The 20,727-nt window shown below is 66.1% G+C and overlaps 2 protein-coding genes across 3 annotated transcripts; one reads left to right on the top strand and one right to left on the bottom strand.

Annotated features, from left to right (window-relative positions):
- Positions 1–970: 970 nt before the first annotated feature.
- Positions 971–9,993, top strand: FAM83H (family with sequence similarity 83 member H). 2 transcript variants are annotated; one of them, XM_047074291.1, is made up of 5 exons: positions 971–1,324; positions 3,807–4,268; positions 5,104–5,268; positions 5,343–5,467; positions 5,675–9,993. In XM_047074291.1, the coding sequence occupies exons 1-5, from the start codon at positions 1,313–1,315 to the stop codon at positions 8,427–8,429; spliced, it is 3,519 nt and encodes a 1,172-aa protein (XP_046930247.1). In that variant the 5' UTR covers positions 971–1,312; the 3' UTR covers positions 8,430–9,993. The 2 variants fall into 2 exon arrangements, with proteins under 2 accessions (XP_046930247.1, XP_046930248.1); XM_047074292.1 differs by lacking the exon at positions 971–1,324 and adding an exon at positions 2,989–3,232.
- MAPK15 (mitogen-activated protein kinase 15) lies at positions 9,014–17,482 on the bottom strand. The gene is given in 16 exon segments (XM_047073882.1): positions 9,014–9,165; positions 11,583–11,730; positions 11,821–11,973; positions 12,061–12,203; positions 12,320–12,503; positions 12,644–12,749; positions 12,872–13,009; positions 13,356–13,413; positions 14,156–14,295; positions 14,502–14,533; positions 14,535–14,666; positions 14,747–14,877; positions 15,400–15,490; positions 15,611–15,640; positions 16,118–16,216; positions 17,414–17,482. Coding segments are annotated over 16 exon segments (1,806 nt in total).
- Between the last annotated feature and the right edge of the window lie 3,245 nt (positions 17,483–20,727).

The following is a 20,727-nucleotide window of genomic DNA, read 5'->3' as shown; positions in this document are numbered from 1 at the left end:
GTGGGTCCTCCGTGAGGGTATCAGGTTAGCGGGCGCTCGAGCGTGGCGGGGGACCCCCGGCGCTCGCAGGGTCCCCGGGCCCGGGCCCGCCCCGGGCTCGACACCGCCCCCGCGACCTCACCTGCCTCACCTGCCTCCCCCCACTCGCAGACCCGGGCGAGAAGCCCCGCCCCGCACGTCGGGCCGACCCGTTTCCTAGCGACCGAGCCGGAACTTCCGAGTCACCTCGACTTCCGGGGCGAGGGTCAGGGGTCAGGCGTAGGGACCCGGAGCTGGGGCGGGCGGATGGGCCCCGGGGGCGGCGGGCCGCGGGGGGCGGGGCGGCCGGGGGCGCGGGGCCGGGGGGCGCGGCGGGGGCCGGGGGCCGGGGGCGCGCGGGCGGCGGCGGCGGGGCGGCGGAATGCGGGCGCGCCGCGGGTGGGGCCGCCCCGCCCCCAGGTGCTGCCCGGGCAGGCCGGCGGCGGGGAGCGGCGGGCGGGGCGGGGGCGGGCGCGTGAATCAGGCCGCGCGGCGGGCGGGCCGCGACAGGGAGTGGCTGCCGGACCGACCGGACCGCGAGGCCGCTGGGCGGCGGTCGGCTCCTGCTGCCCTTGTCCCGAGACCCCGCGCACCTGGCCAGGTAGGGCCCCCTCCCCCGGCTCGAGCGGGGCGGGGCGCGCCGGAGGGGAGTGGGGGGGGGGGAGGGGGAGGCCGCGGCCGGGCCCGCGGGGCGGGGTCGGCGCGCTCGGCGCCCCTCGGCGCGGCCTCACCTGGGCGGCGCTCCCACCCGCACCTGGGCCGGGGCCGCGGGAGCGCGGGGGCCCGGCCGGGTGGGCCCGGGCGGGGAGCGGAGGGCGCCGAGGCCGCGTGTGCCGGGGTGGACGGGCGCGCCCTCGCACGACGCCGGCCCGGCAGGGGCCGAGTGGGAAGGGGCCGGTTGGGGTGGGGGGGGGGTTGCCGAGGCCATCCGCGCTGGCTCCCTCCCTCGCGGCCTAGCTGGAGCCTGGGGAGAGTGCCCGGCCCGGCCTGACTCCTTCCCTGGGGGCGCCTGGGCCTGGGGACGGCTGGGGTGGCCCAGGCGGTCTGGTTTCCTGCGTGGAGCGTAGGGAGAGCGGGAGGCCCGCGTCCCCTCGCGCCCGGAGTCCCGAACTGGGGCGGGTGGAGGGGACGCCAGGCCTGGGCGGTCGCTGACTCCTTGGGTGCAGTAATCCCTTTCGGTCCTGCGGGGCACACCCCGAAAACTACGACTCGCCAGCTTCCAGTCTGTGAGTCCCATCGGGCCGACCCCCGTCCCCCTCCCGCGCCCCGGTCTCCACATGCCTGACGCTTCCACATGCTTCCTGCGGTGAGCCTCCCGCACACGCCCGCACGGAGCCCGGGGTCACCTCCTGTGCATTAGCCCCAGAGCCTTCCCTCCTTCCCGTCACTTAGAAAACCCACCTCCTGCCCAGGTGGGAAGGACCCACTGCTCTGAAAGCTCCTAGAGCCCTGAGGGCCCTGGAGGGTTTGTCGGCCTTGTGTCAGAGGTCAGAGGTCAGCAGCGGAGGTGCAGATCCCTGCTGAGTCATGGGCTTGGGTGGGATAGTGCCCCTCCCTCCCTTAGGGCAGGCCTGCGGAGGACGACGGGTTCCCCAGAGGGGGCTGGAGAGCGGCCTCTGCCCGGTCCACAGTTCAGGGGTGTGCAAAGTGAAAGGACTAAGGTCATTGCATTATGGATGTATTACGGCGTGAGGCCATGCAGGGTCACCGGTGTGGTCACTCAGGGTGGGCACCCCCTTCCTGGTGGGCCCTGGCGGATGAGCTGGCTCCTTGTTCATCATGGGATTTCCACCCCCCCCCCCCCCCCATTGCAGGCAGCCTGGACAGGTTGTGTTGAATCCCCTTCTGAGTAAAGTGCAGGGGGCGGGGTCCCTTCTGTGGTTCCCCACCTTGGGAAGTGCTCCCTCTCAAATGTAGTGAGCAGGAAAGTGCCCCCAAGCCCTGCCTGGCCCAACACTGACCCCATACAGCCAGCTCCACAGTGTCTGCCCAGAACCACCCTCTGTCAGATACTGTGTGAGACACGCACCACCACCCCACCCCCCAGCCCCGGGTCAGGCACAGTGGGAGGCCCCACTACAGACAGGCCTGCACCTTGTTCCTTAACGTGGGCCTGCTATGAGGACAGCATGGGGATCCTGTATGTAACCAACCAGAGGGTGGTGCCCCCATGAGGGAGTGTCCGAAGAACTTTTCCTTAATACACCAGGTAGCATCTGCTGGATGTGGACGGGATGGCACAGAGAAGTACCGCCCTCCCACCTTCGGGTTAGCTTGTCCCCCACCCCAGGAGGTGGACAGGCCCCCCTACCTAACCTTCACATCATGCTCAGCCTGGCACCGAAGGCGGACAGGAAAGTTTCCCCAGGTCACCGCACACAACAGTCTTGGTCCCAATGTTCCCTGGCTGCCCAGTGACCCCATCCAGCCAGCGTCACCCGCCACTCCTGCTGAGCAGGGCACACTGGGGAGTCCTGCAGGACCGGCGTCCAGGCACCCGTGAGCCGGGCGGGATCTGAAGTCCGGCTCAGTCCCAGCCCCAAGTTGCAGCCTCGGTGGGGTGGGCAGCGCGTGGGGCGCTCCTTCCGGGGTATCCAGGCAGCTCTGGCGATTGTGGATCCAAAAGCGGCCCCCACGTGGCCTTCCGGAGCGAATGGTAGCTCCTCCCAGCCTAGGTCCCCTCGGGCCCTCGGGGAGCAGGTGGACTGGAGCGGGCCACGCCTGGCTTGGGTGTCAGTGTGAGGTTGGGGCAAGTGGTGAGGACGGGGAGGCACGTTTGGAGCCCAGGATGAGCCTGACGGCCACAGCAAAGGGCTCTGATTTCATCTGGAACACAGTGAGAAGCAGGGCGTGACCGGGGACTTGGGAAGACCACCGCTGCCCACATCTGCTGGGGGGGTGGGAGGGGCGCTGGGGAGATTTTATCTGGAAATAAATAGTGGCTGAAAACAGTGGAGGGGTGGGCCAGAGGGAAGCAAGTGGTCCCGGTGGGCAGGGGTCAGAGTTGGAAGGGCTGTGAAGCCCGTGAATGGGCCGTGGGGCTCACGGTGACCCATAGGATGGGGTCCCCCATAGGAAGTTCTTGAGCTTCACGCCGAGTCCTGGGACAAAAGTAGTGACGGGTCTGTGTGCTGAGCTCGTGTTGGGCCAGGTGTGGTATCAGGTCGACCCTGACAGCTGCATTTTCCAGTGGAGATAATGAGCCAGAGAGGCAGTGAGTGGCCCTGGGTCCCCTCTCAGCCCCCTGCACTGCGGACAGACACAGGCGGGGGGCCACCCGACCGGTCGGTACACACAATGCCGGAGGCCCACGAAAATACATTAATGCCAAAGGCAGAAGGAAAAAGTGACTATAATAAAGAATCCGGTCTGGATCGTGTTTTCCTTATAACAACAATCATAAAATACTGATTCTCTCCTATGGAGGAAGGGCCCACAAAGAGGTGCCTGGGTCACAGAGTTCCTAAAATAACCCCGAGCGGGGTCTGCGTGCAGCCGGAACCCCTGCGGGGAAACCAGGCTGCAAGCGCTCCTGAGGTCCTGGCCGGAGCAAGGGCCCAGCCAGCACGGGACAACCTGAGACAGGGCCGGGGGCGGGCCTGTGCCTGGGCGCTCCGCTGGCCTGCCCCAGCTGGGGGGCAGTCTGGGTCCAGGCGTGTCTGGAAGGCCTGCAGGCACGGCCTGCGCTCCACCAGCCCTTGTCCACAAAGGGTGTGTCTGCTGGGGGGTGGGGTGGGGGGCGGGCACGGAGCCCCTGCCCCAGTAACGTGTCTCCCCGCCCCTCCCAGGCCGCTGGCCCCGACATGGCCCGTCGCTCCCAGAGCTCCTCGCAGGGGGACAACCCGCTGGCACCCGGGTACCTGCCGCCTCACTACAAAGAGTACTACCGCCTGGCGGTGGACGCCCTGGCTGAGGGCGGGCCGGAGGCCTACAGCCGCTTCCTGGCGTCCGAGGGGGCACCTGCCTTCCTGTGCCCTGAGGAGCTGGAGCACGTGAGCCGCCACCTGCGGCCCCCACAGCATGTTGCTCGAGAGCCCCCTGAAGGCAGTCCTCCCAACGTGGACATGGATGGCTCCTCAGGCACCTACTGGCCCATGAACTCAGACCAGGCGGTGCCCGAACTCGACCTAGGCTGGCCCCTGACCTTCGGCTTCCAGGGCACCGAGGTTACCACCCTGGTGCAGCCACCACCGCCCGACAGCCCCAGCATCAAGGACGAGGCTCGAAGGATGATCCGCTCAGCCCAGCAGGTGCGCTGTCGTGGGCTGGGTGGACCGTGGGGGAAGGGCAGCCCGAGCTGGACCCTGAAGCATGAGTAGGAGTGTGCAGGTGGAAGAAACATGAGCATGCCCAGCTTCGGGGGCAAGGGTGAGGCCAGGGTGGCTGGCCGCGCCTCTCCAGCCTTCAAGCACCAGCGAGGGCTCCCTGGCTGACAACTCTTGGGGTCACCAAGGGTCTGGGTATTGCAGGCTGCATGCCGCACAGGCTTGCTTGCCGGTGGTCCTGGCCGGTGTCCAGAAACTCAGGGGCTCTGGGACGGCTGCGCACGTCTCCTGGTTGGATTTATGGTTCCGAAAAGTCTCTCCGGTTTTAACTTTGACCCAGCTGAGGGCTTCTTACCCCCACCAAACAGGTGGCAAACAGCAAAGGAAGCCTGGTAAATCTTGGAGGTGGGGGCCACAGGTCCTGCAGCTAAAGACCCCAACTGCCCTCTGCACCCCGGGCAGCACTAGAGCCTGGGCTCCGCCATCTATGGGGTGGGGTGGCGGGGGCTGTCGCAGGGCTTTCGTTTGCCTTTGCCCCTTCCCAGAAGGAGGTGGGCCCTCTGTGCCTGCCTAGAAGGCCCTGTCCGGCCATCATGGGCCACCCACCCGCCAGCAGCCCCACAGCCCCCCATGATAGGCCTTTTCCTCCCGAGCCCTGTTCCCCGACAGGGTCCCTGCTCTCCTCTGGGACGGGCTAGAGGACAATTTGCAGTGTTTGTGGGAGATCCAGAGGCCCCCGTGTGGGGCCATGCAGGTATGGCCAGAGAATGGTGGGGACAGCAGAGGGGTCTGTCCTCTGTCCCTCACTCGACCCCTGCAGGTGGTGGCCGTGGTGATGGACATGTTCACCGACGTGGACCTGCTTGGGGAAGTGCTGGAGGCAGCGGCACGCCGCGTCCCCGTCTACATCCTCCTGGATGAGATGAACGCGCAGCACTTCCTAGACATGGCCGACAAGTGCCGTGTCAACCTGCACCACGTGGATGTGAGTGACAGAGAGGGGGCGGGGAGGGAGGTGGGAGACTCCCGCGCCCAGACCTAACGCCTCTCGCTCCCCAGTTCTTGCGTGTGCGCACTGTGGCGGGCCCCACCTACTACTGCCGCACTGGGAAGTCCTTCAAGGGCCACGTGAAGGAGAAGTTCCTGCTGGTGGACTGCGCCGTGGTCATGAGTGGGAGCTACAGGTGCGCCCGGCCCCGCGGCCCCAGCACCTCCCCACCCAAGGGCCTCCCCTGCAGAAGCCCGGGTCCCACAGCCCCTGACGCGCCTCCGCCCCGGGGTTCTGGTAGGCTTCACGCTTCCGGGGCGGGCCGCAGGTGGGGGCTCTGCGGCCCTCGCGGCTGCTTGGCCCCGCCCCTGACACGCCCCGCCCCGCCCCGCCCCGCCCGCAGCTTTATGTGGTCCTTCGAGAAGATCCACCGAAGCCTGGCGCACGTGTTCCAAGGCGAGCTGGTCTCCAGCTTCGATGAGGAGTTCCGCATCCTTTTCGCGCAGTCCGAGCCGCTGGTGCCCTCGGCCGGGGCGCTGGCCCGCATGGACGCTTACGCCCTGGCTCCGTACGCGGGGGCTGGGCCCCTTATGGGCGGCCAGGTGACCGGGGCGCCGACCCCTTTCTCCTTCTCTAAGCGAGCGCACCTCCTGTTCCCACCGCCCCGGGAAGAGGGCCTGGGCTTCCCCTCCTTCCTCGACCCCGACCGCCACTTCTTGTCGGCCTTCCGCCGGGAGGAGCCCACGCGGATGCCCGCGGGAGCCCTGGAGCCGCACGCGGGGCTGCGGCCGCTGTCGCGGCGGCTGGACGCCGAGGCGGGACCGGGCGGGGAGCTCGCGGGCCCGCGGGGCTTCTTCCAGGCCCGGCATCTGGAGATGGACGCCTTCAAGCGGCACAGCTACGCGGCCGCCGACGGCGCGGGCGCGGTGGAGAACTTCGCGGCCGCGCGGCAGGTGTCGCGGCAGACGTTCCTCAGCCACGGTGACGACTTCCGCTTCCAGACCAGTCACTTCCACCGCGACCAGCTCTACCAGCAGCATTACCAGTGGGACCCGCAGCTGGCGCCGGCGCGCCCTCAGGGCCTGTTCGAGAAGCTGCGCGCCGGCCGCCCCGGCTTCGGCGACCACGACGACCTCGCGCTGGGGGGCGGGCCACGCTTCCCCGAGCTCGGCCCGGACGGACACCAGCGGCTGGACTACGTGCCGTCCAGCGCGTCGCGCGAGGTGCGCCACGGCTCGGACCCCGCCTTGGGCCCCGGGCCCCGCGGCCTGGAACCCGGCGGGGCCCCGCGCCCCAACCTTGGCCAGCGCTTCCCGTGCCAGGCGGTGGCGAGGCTGGGCCCGGAGGCCGCGCCCGACGCGGAGCCCGAGCGCAGGGGCGGCCCTGAGGGGCGGGCCGGGCTGCGACACTGGCGCTTGGCCTCCTACCTGAGCGGCTGCCATGGCGAGGACGCGGCCGACGAGGGCCTGCCGGTACCCATGGAGGCCGAGGCCTACGAAGACGATGTTCTGGTGCCCGGGGGACGAGTGGCCCCCGGGGACCTGCTCCCCTCGGCCTCCCGCGGGCCCGCGCTCTTCCCGGCCAAGGGCGGTGGCGACGGCCTGGAGCGCGAGGGCCCGGAGGAGGCGGGCCTGGCCAAGCAGGACTCCTTCCGCTCGCGCCTGAACCCGCTGGTGCAGCGCAGCTCGCGCCTGCGCTCCTCGCTGATCTTCAGCGCTTCGCAGGCCGAGGGCGCGGGTGGGGCCACGACGGCCACCGCCGAGAAGGTGCAGCTGCTGCACAAGGAGCAGACGGTCAGCGAGACGCTGGGCCCCGGCGGCGAGGCCGTGCGCTCCGCCACCTCCGCCAAGGTGGCCGAGCTGCTGGAGAAATACAAGGGCCCGGCGCGTGACGCCGGAGGGGCGGGGGCTCCGGTCACAGTCGCCAGCCACAGCAAGGCTGTCGTGTCCCAGGCGTGGCGGGAGGAGGTGGTGGCGCCGGGTGGCGCAGGAAGCGAGCGCCGCAGCCTCGAGAGCTGCCTGCTGGACCTGCGCGACTCCTTCGCACAGCGGCTGCATCAGGAGGCCGAGAGGCAGCCCGGAGCGGCCACGCTCACTGCCACCCAGCTGCTAGACACGCTGGGCCGGAGCGGCACCGACCGGCTGCCCTCTCGCTACCTTTCTGCCCAGGGCCGTTCCTCCTCCCCACAAGGGCGGGACAGCCCCCCGCTGGAGGGAGGCGCCCGCCAGGCGCCCCACGCTGAGCCAAAAGGGAGCCCCACCTCTGCCTACCCTGAGCCGAAAGGGAGCCCCACCTCGGCCTATCCCGAGCGCAGGGGCAGCCCCGTGCCCCCCTTGCCGGAGCGCAGGGGCAGCCCCGTGCCCCCCTTGCCGGAGCGCAGGGGCAGCCCCGTGCCCCCCGTGCCCCCCGTGCCGGAGCGCAGGGGCAGCCTCACCCTTACCTTCTCCGGGGAGTCTCCCAAGACGGGGACCGCGGAGGAGCCGGCCGGCGGCCCCATGGAAGTCCTGCGCAAGGGCTCCCTGCGCCTCCGCCAGCTGCTGAGCCCCAAGGGTGAGCGGCGCACGGAGGATGACGGCGGCTTCCCAGCGCCACAGGAGAACGGGCAGCCAGAGAGCCCCCGGCGGCCGTCGCTGGGCAGGGGTGATAGCGCTGAGGCTGCCGCCGGTGACGAGCGGAGCCCGCGGGCGCGCATGACCTCCGCCACGGCCAATGCCTTGTACAGCAGCAACCTGCGGGATGACACGAAAGCCATTCTGGAGCAGATCAGCGCCCACGGCCAGAAGCACCGCGGGGCCCCGGCCCCGGGCCTGGCTCACAGCAGTCCCGAACTAGGCCGCTCACCGGCTGCCGGCGGCCTGGCCCCGGACATGTCCGACAAGGACAAATGTTCTGCCATCTTCCGCTCGGACAGCCCGGGGACACAGGGCAGGCTGAGCCGCACGATGCCCGCCAGCGCGGAGGAGCGCGACCGGCTGCTGCGTCGCATGGAGAGCATGCGCAAAGAGAAACGCGTCTACAGCCGATTCGAGGTCTTCTGCAAAAAGGAAGAGGCCGGGGGCACGGGGGCAGGGGAGGCCCCTGCAGAGGAGGACACCAGGGACAGCAAGGTGGGCAAGTTCATGCCCAAGATCCTGGGCACCTTCAAAAGCAAGAAGTGAGTCTGCTGGCCCAGCAGCAGCCCAGGTCCAGGTGCCTGCGTCACTGCCACCCACCAGGCAGAGCACCTGCTCTCCCGGGGCGGGGGGGGGGGGGCAGGGCCGCCCGCGGAGCACAGCCTGAGCCTGGCTCCGCCCCAGCTCACCCAGCCGCGGGCCTGCCTTTTGCCTCTGGCCTCTCCCCTCTGGGGCTCCAGCCTCTCACTGCCCTGCGCCTCCGGCCCCATGCCCGCCCCTGTGCCCTGAGCCTCCCCCTTCAGATTCCTCTGCCTCCACCACCTGGTTGAGCTTCAGGTCCCCTATAGACCTTCATTCGCCTCAGGGCTTCATCTCTTTGTGCCTTAGGCCCCCACCTTTTGGGGGGCCCACCTCTTTCTGCCTCGGCCCCCATCTTCTTGGGGGGCCATCTATGCACCTCAGCCCCCCATTCTCTGGGGGCCTCACGTCTCAGGGCTTCCGTGTCTCAGGGTTCCCCTCCGCTCACTGCCTCCCCGCTCTGCTGCTGCTTGGTCCTTCTTTCCCGGCTCCCGGCAGCCCCAGCCCCTCTCCCTCAGCCTCCCCCCCCCCCCCCCACCGAGACAGGTGGCTCAGGTCTCACTTCGTGCCCCGCTTGCTCTCCTCACTGCCTCCCTCTCTGCCTCCTGGTACCTTTCGTAGCCGCCCATCCTCTCCCTGTGGGGACAGAGCTGCTTGTGGGTGACGCGGTCCCTCAGGAGGCGCTGTCCTGTCTGCTGGGCCACTGGCAGATGGGGGCACAGAGGACCTGAGAGACTGCCCTGCCAAGAGAACTGAGGCAGGCCTGGCCACATCCTGGCCGTGCTCCAGCCAGCACCTGGTGAGGGGTAACAGCTCCGAGTTTTGCAGCACAAAACCCTTCGGGTGGGTGAGGCCGGCCCGAGAAGGGCTGGATGTGGAGCGCCGGGCCAGTACTCACGGGTGAGGGTTCTGGTTCGGGTCCCAGCCGAGCCCAAGTCCGCCCCGTTCTGGCTCCTTTCTTCTTTGTCACCGACCCACGAGATCGGAGTTTCCCTGCCGACCTTTCTTGTGTCTTTTTCACCTGTGGAGAGTGACTTTCGTTTGGAATGACACATTTTGGCACCAAATGCTGAGGAAGACCCCTGCCGTAAGTTTTAACATTGTGCGATTAGTGTTTGTGCAACAGTTTTGGGGGTTTAAGTAGAAGAAATGGCAGTCACTCGGACCGGGGAAGGTCTGGACACACGAGGTCACTGAGCAAAGGCAGTACTGTGACTCCACGTGGCAGGAGAGGGAGGCTGGGGGACAGTTGCTCCTCAGAAGCTCCGCCTGGTTACCAAAGCCACAAGCCAGGTGAGGTGACAGCGGGGACTTTGGGCCAGGCGGAAAAGGTCCCCCAGGAGCCAGATGCGCTGCGGTGCCCTTGGCCTGGCCGCACTTGCTGATAAGTCCGCTTGCACCCTCCTGGTGCCGGCCTGTTGCCAAGGGGGAGCCCTGGCGGCCTCCTGTGTGCGTCCTCTGCGTCGTGCCGAATAACATCTCAAATGTGACCCTGCACATTTCGGTGTTAACAATAAAACACAAGATTTTCCAACACATTCCTAAATACCTATGATCGCCCAGTTGTACGTTGCAAACTTTAGTCCTGTGAACTTCTCAGATGTGCCTCTGGACTCCACCGCCCATCCCTGTGGGGACCACGGAAGACCCCCACCTGCCCGCCTGTACCGCAAACACCTCTCGCCACATCCCCTAACCTCGAAGAAAGACTCCTTCCACCTCAGCCCTCCCCTGTGACCGTGATCGTGACCGGCTCCCCTTCAGGGCCAAACTGCTTTAGCCCACTACTCCCGCTCCCCACTTCCACCAGCCCTGCGCCCCTCACTGGTGCGCCCCTGGGGGATCCGGGTCACCGAGCCCACACACACTTCCCAGCCTCCCCTGCGCTGGGTGCCCAGATGTCTGGACCTCTCAGGGCCCCCAGGTCTGTGTTCGCAGGGGTGGGCTTCCTGGGGCCTCGCCTGCTCCTTTCTGGGCTGCCGTGCCACTTCCCAGGGCCTCATCCGCCCCCCTGTCCATCAGCCGGGGGCTCTAGGACCCCGACACGCTGCCCCCTGCGTGGCTGGCTTACCTCCGAGCCTGGACCGGAGCATTTATCCTTGCCGCCCCTCTTGGCCTCCTCCCAAATCCTGTTCTTTCTCTCTCTCTTGTGGCCCCCCCGGCCTGGCCAGCTCTCCTGGCCCTTCCCTCCTGTGCCTCCCCCAGCAGCCCCCAGCTTTTCCAGGAGCTCACAGCTCCTGCTGCGAGCAGCCCCGCCCCCAGCACAGCAAAGGCCGCACCCTTTAGACTGGGAGCTGCCACCAGGCAGCCGGAAAACAGCCTCCCCTGTGTTCCAACCCCTGTCCAGGGTCAGGTGTGGTGCCGGGCACCCTGGAGCCATGAGACAGGTGCCCACCAGGCCGCTGGGATCTCTTCAGCTCCCACACCCTGGACCCACCCCCCGCCAGGACAAACCAGCTGCCAGTCACTGTTGGTGACAGAGGTGGCTGGGGTCAGCAACAACAGCCAGTCAGGAGCTGTACCCCGGGGCACCACCCCAACATCTCTTCCACTTTTACTCTGGCTCAGGGTGACAAACGCAGTCGTGTGATGGCTTTCGCATCCAGGCAGCAGGTGCACGAGCCCCTGCCCTTCCAGGAACCCCTGGGGACAGCGCGGTCCCTCTGATGGGCACCACGCAGTCCCCAGAGCATTTGTGGACAGAGGACGGGAAGCTGGACCCAAGGAGCCCCCCCCCCCCCGGGGCCAGCCTTTGGTGACGTGAGCCTAGAGGGAAAGCACTGGGCGCTGGGCAGAGGGGGGCCACGCAGCTTCTCATAGACTCTATACTAGACATCTGGCTCCTCGGAAGGGGGTGGACTCCGTGGCCTCGGAGGGAGTCCCTCACTGAGGACAAAAGATGAACAGGGAGACTGTGGCCAAACACGACTTTATTGGAGGAAGTGGCTGGGGGTGGGTGGGGACCTCTCCCACTCCCCCAGAGACGGCTGGACGAGCTCCCTGGAACTCAAGGGTGTGGGCAGGCAAAAGGGGGAGCGGGTAGGAGGGGGTGGGTAGCACGGGGCACTCGGGGGCAGATCCAGGGCTGGGCGAGGGACGCGGGCTGGCAGGGCGGCTTACGCGCGGGGCCCGGGAGCAGGAGCGGACGGCCCAGCGCCGAACGGCAGACGGTACCGTAGGCTTGAGAATAGCCCCCGAGCGCGGCCCTCGCGGCCCCCTGCGCCCCCTGCCAGGCCGAGGCGCCGAACATCCTCCGGCCCGGCCGGGGCTCGGGCCGCGCATCCGCAGGAAGCCCGCGAGGGACCCGCACACAGTCTGGGGGCCGCGCGAGGGGGCGGGGCCGGGGCGCTGGGGGAGCGGTCGGGGGGCCGGGCGGGCTCACCCGTCGCGCGCCGCTCGTCCTCACCCCACGGCCCGGATTCCAGTCGCTCCGGATCAGGGCCTGGACGGCCACCCGGGCGGCGGCCTGAGAGGCCAGGGAGGGCGCCGCCCCCTTCACGCTGGGCTTCGCCTGGGAGGGGGCGCGTCACAGGGTCACCGCCCCACCGGGCGCCGCCCTCGGAAGTACAGTGAGAGGGGCCCTCCCCGGGCAACCTACCCACGAGTGGCCCGAGGGGGCCTGTGCCGTCACCCCAGGGGGCCTTTCCGCCCTCCCGAGACCCCCTGGGGGCGGGGGCTGGAGCAGGGGCGCCACGTCCGGCCGGGGAAGGTTCTCGGCTCCGCAGGGAACGTCTGTGGGGTCTGAAGACCAACCCCCGGGGTTACTCCGGCGCTGCGGACCCTTGGTGGCTCCACCCAGAAGGGTCAGGGGCCGCGCTCCGGGGGGGCGGGGCACACACCATGTGCGGACTGCTGACCCAGGCTGCTCTGGGCGTCGGCACCGGGCTTCTGCGAGGGCGAGCCCGGGGACAGCTGAGGGACGGCTCTGGGTGAGCGCAGGCGCGCCTGGGCCCGGGGGGCGCTGGGCTCCGTCCCCGGGGGCGTGCCCCCCGGGCCCTTCCCTCTCGGGACGGGGCCGCCGCCCCTGCGCTCCAGGATCATCTGCGGGAGGCGAGGAGCGCTCAGAGGTGGACGGCGTGGGTGTAGAGGGTTCTGGGGGTCGCTGAGGCGGGGGGGGGGGGAGGGGGGGGACCCGAGGGTGAGCGTGGGTGTGGGAAGATCGTGGTCGCGGACCGGAGCACCTGATAGACGCGGCTGCGGTACTCAGGCGCTGACAGCTGGACTCCTTCCAGCACCGGGAGCCGCACAGCCGCCTCCAGGGTCTGCTCGCGAGCGGGGCAGTGGAACCTGCGGGGAGCCAGCCTCGGGCTGCGGTCAAGACGGCCTCTCCGGCCGAGCCCAGGTCCGGGACCCAACACCCAAGACGAGACGGGCAAAGCAGGAGCTGGGCCAGGGGACCCCGCCCCTACCTCTGCACGTAGGGGTGCCGCAGCGCCTGCGCTGCGCTAAGCCGCTTGCCCGGGGCAAATACCAGGAGTCCCTTGAGGAGATCCAGGGCCTCCGGGGGGGTGTCTGGCGGCAGGAGGGCGTCCAGCGGCTGCCGTGGCCTGTAGGTGCCTGCATATTGTCCCCTTTCCAGGGCGGGCCCCTCCCCATCCTCCGCCCAGCGCCACTTAACTGCCTCCGTGCATCTCCCCTCCCCACACGACACCCCCAGGCAGCATGGCACTGATGGCCGACCCCTCCCTGCCTCGTCCTCTGGTCCCTTGCTCTCCATGCCCCGCGCAGCTCCCGCGGGCCTGCCCATGCCCCCAGGCCAAGCCGGGCGGTGCTGGAAATCCAACTCGCTGGGTTTGGGCCTGCCATCCGAAGGCCAGGGCCCGGGTCTGGGCGGGCAGACTGGCCAGCAAGTTTACATGAGGAGTGCGAGCCAGGCTCCTCCCGCTCGCTCACCGGGACCCCAGGCAGGGCGGGACTGAGGCGCCGAAGCTTGAGCTGAGAGCCAGGAGGTCTGCAGGCAGGGTGGACAGAGGTGGTGTGTGGTCAGGGGGGCCTGGCCCGGGGGGGGGGGGGCGGGCGGCTCAGGGAGGTCTGGGGCCAGTCGTTCTTCCCGCCCCATGGAGTGGCCTCTCTGCAGGGCTGCGGCAGTGTGCCAGGACTCAAACCTTCGGTATCTGGATTCGTGCCCCACCCATGTGCTGGCCCTTGCACACTTACACCCCCACGCGTGCACTCCACATCCGGGCACGCCCACCTCCATGGAAGAACCCCTTCCCCGACTTCCCCACCTGGTCCTTCCCCTCTCTTGCTCTGCTCCCTCCCCCAGGAACAAGGACAGACCCTCCCCCCCCCACCCCCCCACCCCCCCCCACCTAAGCTACCTACCTCTGCTGCAGCCTACCTCCCTCCACATCTTCCCCCAACCCCCAACCTCCCCCGCCCGGCCCCCATCCCTCAGCCGCTCAGTTGGACCCTTTATGAGCACCGCTCGGCCCTCGAGGACCTGTGGCCAGGCCCCGCCCGCCTTGCAGACCTGTCCAGTTGCTTTCCCAAAGCCCCCAGCAGCTCCTCCCCGGGCCTGCCATGTGTGGGGCCTGCCCTTTCCGGTTTTCCTGAAACTTTGGACCTTCCCCGCCCCTCTTCCCCAGACTCCTGCCTACTAGTCCTGGCCCATCATGTGCTGTGGCCCCAGAGCTGTGTGCTCTGACCCTTGGGATCCCCGGTGCCCAGCAGGCCCCTGTACACATACTCACCCTCCTTGGATGGAGGCGGGATGGTCTCCAGGATCAGCTCCAGCTGGTGGAGCGTAGATGTGCCTGGGAACAGGGGTCTCCCCCGAAGCATCTCCCCCAGGACGCAGCCCAGACTCCACATGTCCACCCCAGGGGTGTACCTGGGGCAGGAAGGGGTGGAGGCTTGGGGGGGGGGGACCCCAGAGGTAGATGTGGAGGGAGGAGGAGAGACACGCAAAGGGGCAGGGCCTGGGGTGCTAGGAGGGGGCCGGTGAGGGCACAAAGTGAGGGCACAGGAAGGCCTTGGGGCCTTGGCTGGGTGAGAAGACATAGGGGGTACTGCAGGGGGAGGGGGCGACGCTGTTACCAGCTCGAGGACAGCAGCACCTCTGGAGCCCGGGTACCAGCGTGTGGCCACGTAATCTGTCAGGGCCGGGCCCTCAGGCCCCTCAGGGAGGCCCCCGAGAGGGCGGGCGAGACCAAAGTCACAGAGTTTCACCAAGCAGCTGGCGTCCAGGAGAATGTTGGACGGCTGCAGGAGAGGAGGTGGGCTGAGGGCTAATGGTGGGTGCACACGCTGGGGGGCAGCCGTGACTGGACTGTGGGTGGCACCTTCTGGTCCCGGTGGATGACGCCTCCTGAGTGGATGAACTTGGTGGCCCGCAGGAGCTGGTACATGATGAAGCGCTTGTGGACGTCCTTCAGCAGCCTGCCCTTACAGATGACGGCGTTCAGGTCAGTGTCTGGGGGAGCACGCAGGTCAGTCTGGGGGGCCTGGGGACACTGGACAAGTCTGCCCCACCTTTGACCCTTGTGGGGGTGCTCAGCCCTCCCCCGGTCGCGGTCCCCAGGTGGCACCGGCCACCCTCAGAGCCCTGTTCCTAACCCTGTCCTGGGTACACACGCTTCCCAGTGGCTCTAGCAGGCTTCTTCAGGCCTGCTCTGTCTTTGTCAGCACAGCAATAACAGTTTCTGGGGTGATTTTTAATACTTTGTTTCACGTTGCTTTGTTTTATAACATGGGTAGAAAAAGGAAAAACAGTTGCAAACAGTGGAAAAAGCAGGAGCCTCACGGAGGTGGGCTCGAGGGGTCACTGCCAGGCCCAGGCGCTGACCATGCACCAGCCACACCAAGAAACTGTTCTGGGTGACAACTGACCACTGTGGTGACCCGGCCGCAGAGGGACATGTAAAGGGATCCAGGCCACTGGAGGGTCCCGGACCAGGACTGAGGTGAGGCTGGGGGGTGAGAAGGCGTCACTTACCCATAGACTCAAACACCAGGTAAATGTCCCTGTCGTTCTCCGCCCGGATCACGTCCAGGAGGCGGATGATGTTAGGATGGTCCCCGAGTTGCTGAGGAGAGAGCCAGGGGCTGTGTGCTCTGGGGGGGACGCAGATCTGGGTTCCCCCCCCCCACCTTGCTGGGAGAACCTGCACCTGGAGGGGGGCTGCCAGGTGGCCCGGGCTGCTCACCTGGAGCAGCATGATTTCCCGGAACGTTCTCTGGAATGAGACAGAAATTTGAGCGTAAGTGTGGGGCGAAAAGGAAGCCCGCCTCCTTTTTTTTTTTTTTTTTTTTTTTTTTTTTGGAAAGACAGAAAAAGAGAGCACCTGTGTGAGCAGGAGAGGTGCAGAGGAAGACAATCGTAAGCAGGCTCCAAGGCTAGCAGAGCCCTACGCTGGGCTCAGTCTCACAAATCGTGAGATCATGACCAGAGCAGGAATCACGAGTCAGACGCTTAACTAACTGAGCCCCCCAGGCTCCCCGGAAGCTCATTTCTCGAAAGGATCCACAGGGATTGACAGACGTCACCCACACCTGCTGGACCACAGGTTCAGGTCATGTCTGAGCAATTATAGAGACCTGCTGTGAATCGGCTTCAGAAATACACTGGAGCTTCCAGGCACCGAGGCAGAAGGGGTCCCCCCCCCCCCCACACACCCCTGCCCTTGTCCTTCTCACGCCTCCTCTCCACTCACCTGGGCGTCCGTCTTATCCCTAAAGGCATCGAAGATTTTCTTGATGGCCACGACTTCGCCAGTCCTCCTATCCACTGCCTTCCACACAATGCCGTAGGCCTGCGAGGACGGTGGTCAGCTTGCTGGGCACGGGGCCAGCCTCCTGTCCAGCCCTCCCCTGCCCAGCAGGCTGCCTGAGGCTCCGGGGAGGGAGTGAGGCTGTGGTGAGGGCCTATGGCTCCGGGCAAGGTCCCCACAGCTGCGGGCTGCTAAGGCTGCTGCAGCAGCCCCCCCCCCGCACCCCCCCCCGGTTTTCCAGAAGATGGTGATGAGAAGCAAGGCTCCAGGAAGAAATAAGGTTATAAAAGGGAGACTCAGGGTGGAAGCCAAAGTCTGTTCTGGGCACCTCTCCCCTCTTTCACACCCTGCACCCAGCCTCTCAGCAAATCCTGTCCGCTCCACCTCCAAACTTCATCAGAATCTGACCTCTTGCTGCCCCACCTGGGACTCTTGCCTCTCCCCCATCTCTTGTCTGGATCGCTACACTAACCTCTTAACTGGCCTCCCTAGCCCACACTACAGTCTGTCCTCTACACAGCAGGCAGCGTGAGCCTTGTAAAGCAGCACCAATGTCTGCTACCACTCCGTGTCATGCCCAGAAATCTCTGCAGTTCCCCAAAGCCACAGGTGATCCCAGCCCTCCCGTAGTTACTCTTAACCAGTTCACATCAACTCTGCTGTTTCCCCACAGCCAGCAGGTTCTTACCTCAGGGCCTTTGCACCTGCTGTCTGTGCTGTTTGGAACGTGCTTTCTCTTCTCCCCAATACCGCCCACCCAGTCACACACCTTCACAAACACTCTTGTACACAATCCCACATGCTGTCACACACAAACGCACAATCGCTCACATGTGGTTCACTCCATGCCCATTTACCCGCTCAGGCCCTTCCTGGGCCAGGCTTGGGACCCACCCATCGCCTTTAGTGATTGGAGTGGGTGGGCCCGGCCTCCTTAGTGTTCTGTGGGCCCCAGGAGAGGCAGCTGGGAGCAGGGGACGTGGGGGGGGGGGGAGGGTTTGTCCACGATCCCTCTGACCTGAGGCCGCTGTGAACCTAGAGCCAGGCGACAGGTTCACTTGCAGTGGGCGCTGTTAGAGCCCCCCTACAGGAAACTGAGGCCCGAGGGGCTCGGTGCCTTGCCCAAGCCACCCTCCAGTCCACGGAGGAAACAGGACGTGAGCCCAGGGATCCCTGGCCGCGTCGGAGGGAACAGACCTCCGACTGGACCTTCCCCCTCCCTGCAGGTGCCGGGCTCACCCCCTTCCCCAGCCGCCGCTTGAGCAGGTATCTCTGGGCAACTTGATGGTCCACCTCCGCGGCGCACATGCCGACAGGTGGGCGCCCGGAGGCCTCCAGACGCGGGCGGCGCAGAAACTGTTGAACCCGGTTGCCTTGGAAACTGGTGGGGGGGGAGGGCGTGGTGATACCCCTCCCTTGCGCCTCCGCGGCGCTGGCGTGGGGCGGGATCTACGGCCCAAGCCCCGCCCGATCCGGATAGGCCCAGAGCCCCTCCCGGCCGCCCCGCCCCCGCCCGCCTTACTGCCTCCTGGCTCCGCCCCCGCCGCGCTCCCACCCCCACTTCCGCACCCCGTTCCTTCCCAGGCCCCCGCTGCGGTCCCCACGCCTCTACCCGTACCCTGTAACCCCGCCTCCGCAGCACCCCCGACCCTCCTCCCGCCCCGTAACCCCGCCCCCGCTGCGCTCCCCACGCCCCCCTCTCCCCTCCCTCCCCCCCCCCCCCCCGGTCCCCGCCGCCCCGCGGCGGCCCCCTCCCCCTCCCTGGTCCCGCCGCCCCTTTGCGCCCCCCACCCCGGCTGGGCCCCGGGGCCTCTGAAGACGGACTGCGGAACCAGGCATGCTCTCTCCCTCCCGGCCGCCTCCTTGCGGTTCCTTGAGCGTAAGTTCACCGTGACCCCGGCGTTCTTCCCTGGGTGCTTGCCCAAGAGAAATGAAAACGTGGGTCCACACGGAGAATCACGCACGAATGTTCGTAGCAGCCCCGGACTGGAAACGACCCGAATTTGAGACAGGAGTGGATAAACAACAGGCCGCTGCGCCTACGGTGGCGCGGGGCTCAGCAAACAAGGGAGGAGCGCCTGCGAACACACTCGCTGGGCCTCGGAGGCGGTCGGCCCACTAGGCCAGACTTCTCGCGAGCCCCGCTGTGTGATTCCGTTTTTCCAGAGAAAATGCTTCCTTGCAGAAAATGCTTCGCACAGCGTGGAGAGGCGGGGGGAGCCGAGGGGCGCGGTTGCGAGCCCCCCAGAGCTTCCCAAGGCCTCAGAAGCGCTGGGTTGTGCGGACGCGCTCAGGGTGCACACTTAGGTCTGAAGTGTCTCAGTCGTGTACCTGCAGTGTGTGCCACTTCAGTCGTAACACGGTGTGAAGTTGGAGGGCGCGGAGAGCAAACAGGGGAAAGAAACCCGGAAGGACCAAGAGAGGCCGCTCTTCCGTTCCGACCGAGTCACCAGCACTGGACGCGCCCTCCCCCGGGAAACAGCTGGAAAACTGGACAAAACATGTGAAACAACTGTCTGTAGGTTGGGCACCCAGCGGCGCAGGACCGCGATCTTGGCAAAACAGGAACAAACAAGGTCCTGCGATTCCGGGGCCGGCCTGTGTCTGGGGAGGAGTGGGAGAAGGTCCCCCCAGGCTGAGACGGGGAAGCTGAAGGACTCCATACAAATCTGCTTTTTGCTCCTTTTCCTGCTTCCCTTCTTTTTTTTTCTCTTAACGTTTATTTATTTTTGAGAGACATAGAGAGAGAGAGCACGAATAGGGAGGGAGCAGAGAGAGGGGAGACACAGAATCCTAAGCTGTCAGCACAGAGCTTAAGGTGGGACTGGAACCTCCAGAACCTTGAGATCATGACCCCCGTTGAAGTCAGGCCTCTCACCGATGGAGCCACCCAGGTGCCCCGCTACTTCTGTTCTTGGTAGGGCCCGCACCCCACTCTACACATGCCTCAGAATGCAAACAGTGTACATCCTCCTTGTAAGGGACAAGGAGTTCATGATTTCTCTAGAACAGAGAATGTCTAAGGAAGGACTGGGTGAGAATGACCTGACGAAGTCATTACATGTGTATTCCAGACATCAATGTCAGACCACCAAGCCAGACCTCCAAGCCAAGACCTCCAAGCCAGACCTCCATGCCAAGACCTCCATGCCAAGACCTGCAAGCCAGACCACCAAGCCAGACCACCAAGCCAGATCTCCATGCCAAGACCTCCATCTCAAGACCTCCATGCCAAGACCTCCAAGCCAGACCACCAAGCCAGACCTCCATGCCAAGACCACCAAACCAGACCACCAAGCCAGATCTCCATGCCAAGATCTCCATGCCAAGACCTCCAAGCCAGACCACCAAGCCAGACCTCCATGCCAAGACCTCCATGCCAAGACCTCCAAGCCAGACCACCAAGCCAAACCTCCATGCCAAGACCTCCATGCCAAGACCTGCAAGCCAGACCACCAAGCCAGACCTCCATGCCAAGACCTCCAAGCCAAGACCTCCATGCCAAGACCTGCAAGCCAGACCACCAAGCCAGACCTCCATGCCAAGACCTCCATGCCAAGACCTCCAACCCAGACCACCAAACCAGACCTCCATGCCAAGACCTCCATGCCAAGACCTCCAAGCCAGATCTCCATGCCAAGACCTCCATGCCAAGACCACCAAACCAGACCACCAAGCCAGATCTCCATGCCAAGACCTCCAAGCCAAGACCTCCATGCCAAGACCTCCACGCCAAGACCTCTAAGCCAAGACCTCCAAGCCAGACCTCCATGCCAAGACCTCCATGCCAAGACCTCTAAGCCAAGACCTCCAAGCCAGACCACCAAGCCAGACCACCAAGCCAGACCTCCATGCCAAGACCACCAAACCAGACCACCAAGCCAGATCTCCATGCCAAGACCTCCATGCCAAGACCTCCAAGCCAGACCACCAAGCCAGACCTCCATGCCAAGACCTCCAAGCCAGACCACCAAGCCAGACCTCCAAGCCAAGACCACCAAGCCAGACCTCCATGCCAGACCTCCAACTCAGACCTCCAAGTGAGACCACCAAGCCAGACCTCCATGCCAAGACTCCATGCCAAGACCACCAAGCCAGACCTTCATGCCAAGACCACCAAACCAGACCACCAAGCCAGACCTCCATGCCAAGACTCCATGCAGAGACCACCAAATCAGACCACCAAGCCAGACCTCCATGCCAAGACCTCCATGCCAAGACCTCTAAGCCAAGACCTCCAAGCCAGACCACCAAGCCAGACCACCAAGCCAGACCTCCATGCCAAGACCTCCAAGCCAGACCACAAAGCCAGACCACCAAGCCAGACCTCCATGCCAAGACCTCCAAGCCAGACCACCAAGCCAGACCACCAAGCCAGATCTCCATGCCAAGACCTCCATCTCAAGACCTCCATGCCAAGACCTCCAAGCCAGACCACCAAGCCAGACCTCCATGCCAAGACCACCAAACCAGACCACCAAGCCAGATCTCCATGCCAAGATCTCCATGCCAAGACCTCCAAGCCAGACCACCAAGCCAGACCTCCATGCCAA

The sequence above is a fragment of the Lynx rufus genome, unplaced genomic scaffold (genome assembly GCF_022079265.1).
Source record: "Lynx rufus isolate CCGP_SWC_20201006 ecotype Redwood Valley unplaced genomic scaffold, mLynRuf1.p SCAF_12, whole genome shotgun sequence".
Classification (NCBI taxonomy): domain Eukaryota; kingdom Metazoa; phylum Chordata; class Mammalia; order Carnivora; family Felidae; genus Lynx; species Lynx rufus.
Note: the sequence above shows the minus strand (reverse complement) of the source record. Positions and strands in the feature narration are given on the sequence as shown.

Excerpts from the sequence above, each read along its gene's own strand:
- FAM83H (XM_047074291.1), top strand. Across the intron at positions 4,269-5,103 it reads TGATCCGCTCAGCCCAGCAG|GTGGTGGCCGTGGTGATGGA; the intron begins GTGCGCTGTCGT and ends CGACCCCTGCAG. Across the intron at positions 5,468-5,674 it reads GTCATGAGTGGGAGCTACAG|CTTTATGTGGTCCTTCGAGA; the intron begins GTGCGCCCGGCC and ends CCCCGCCCGCAG.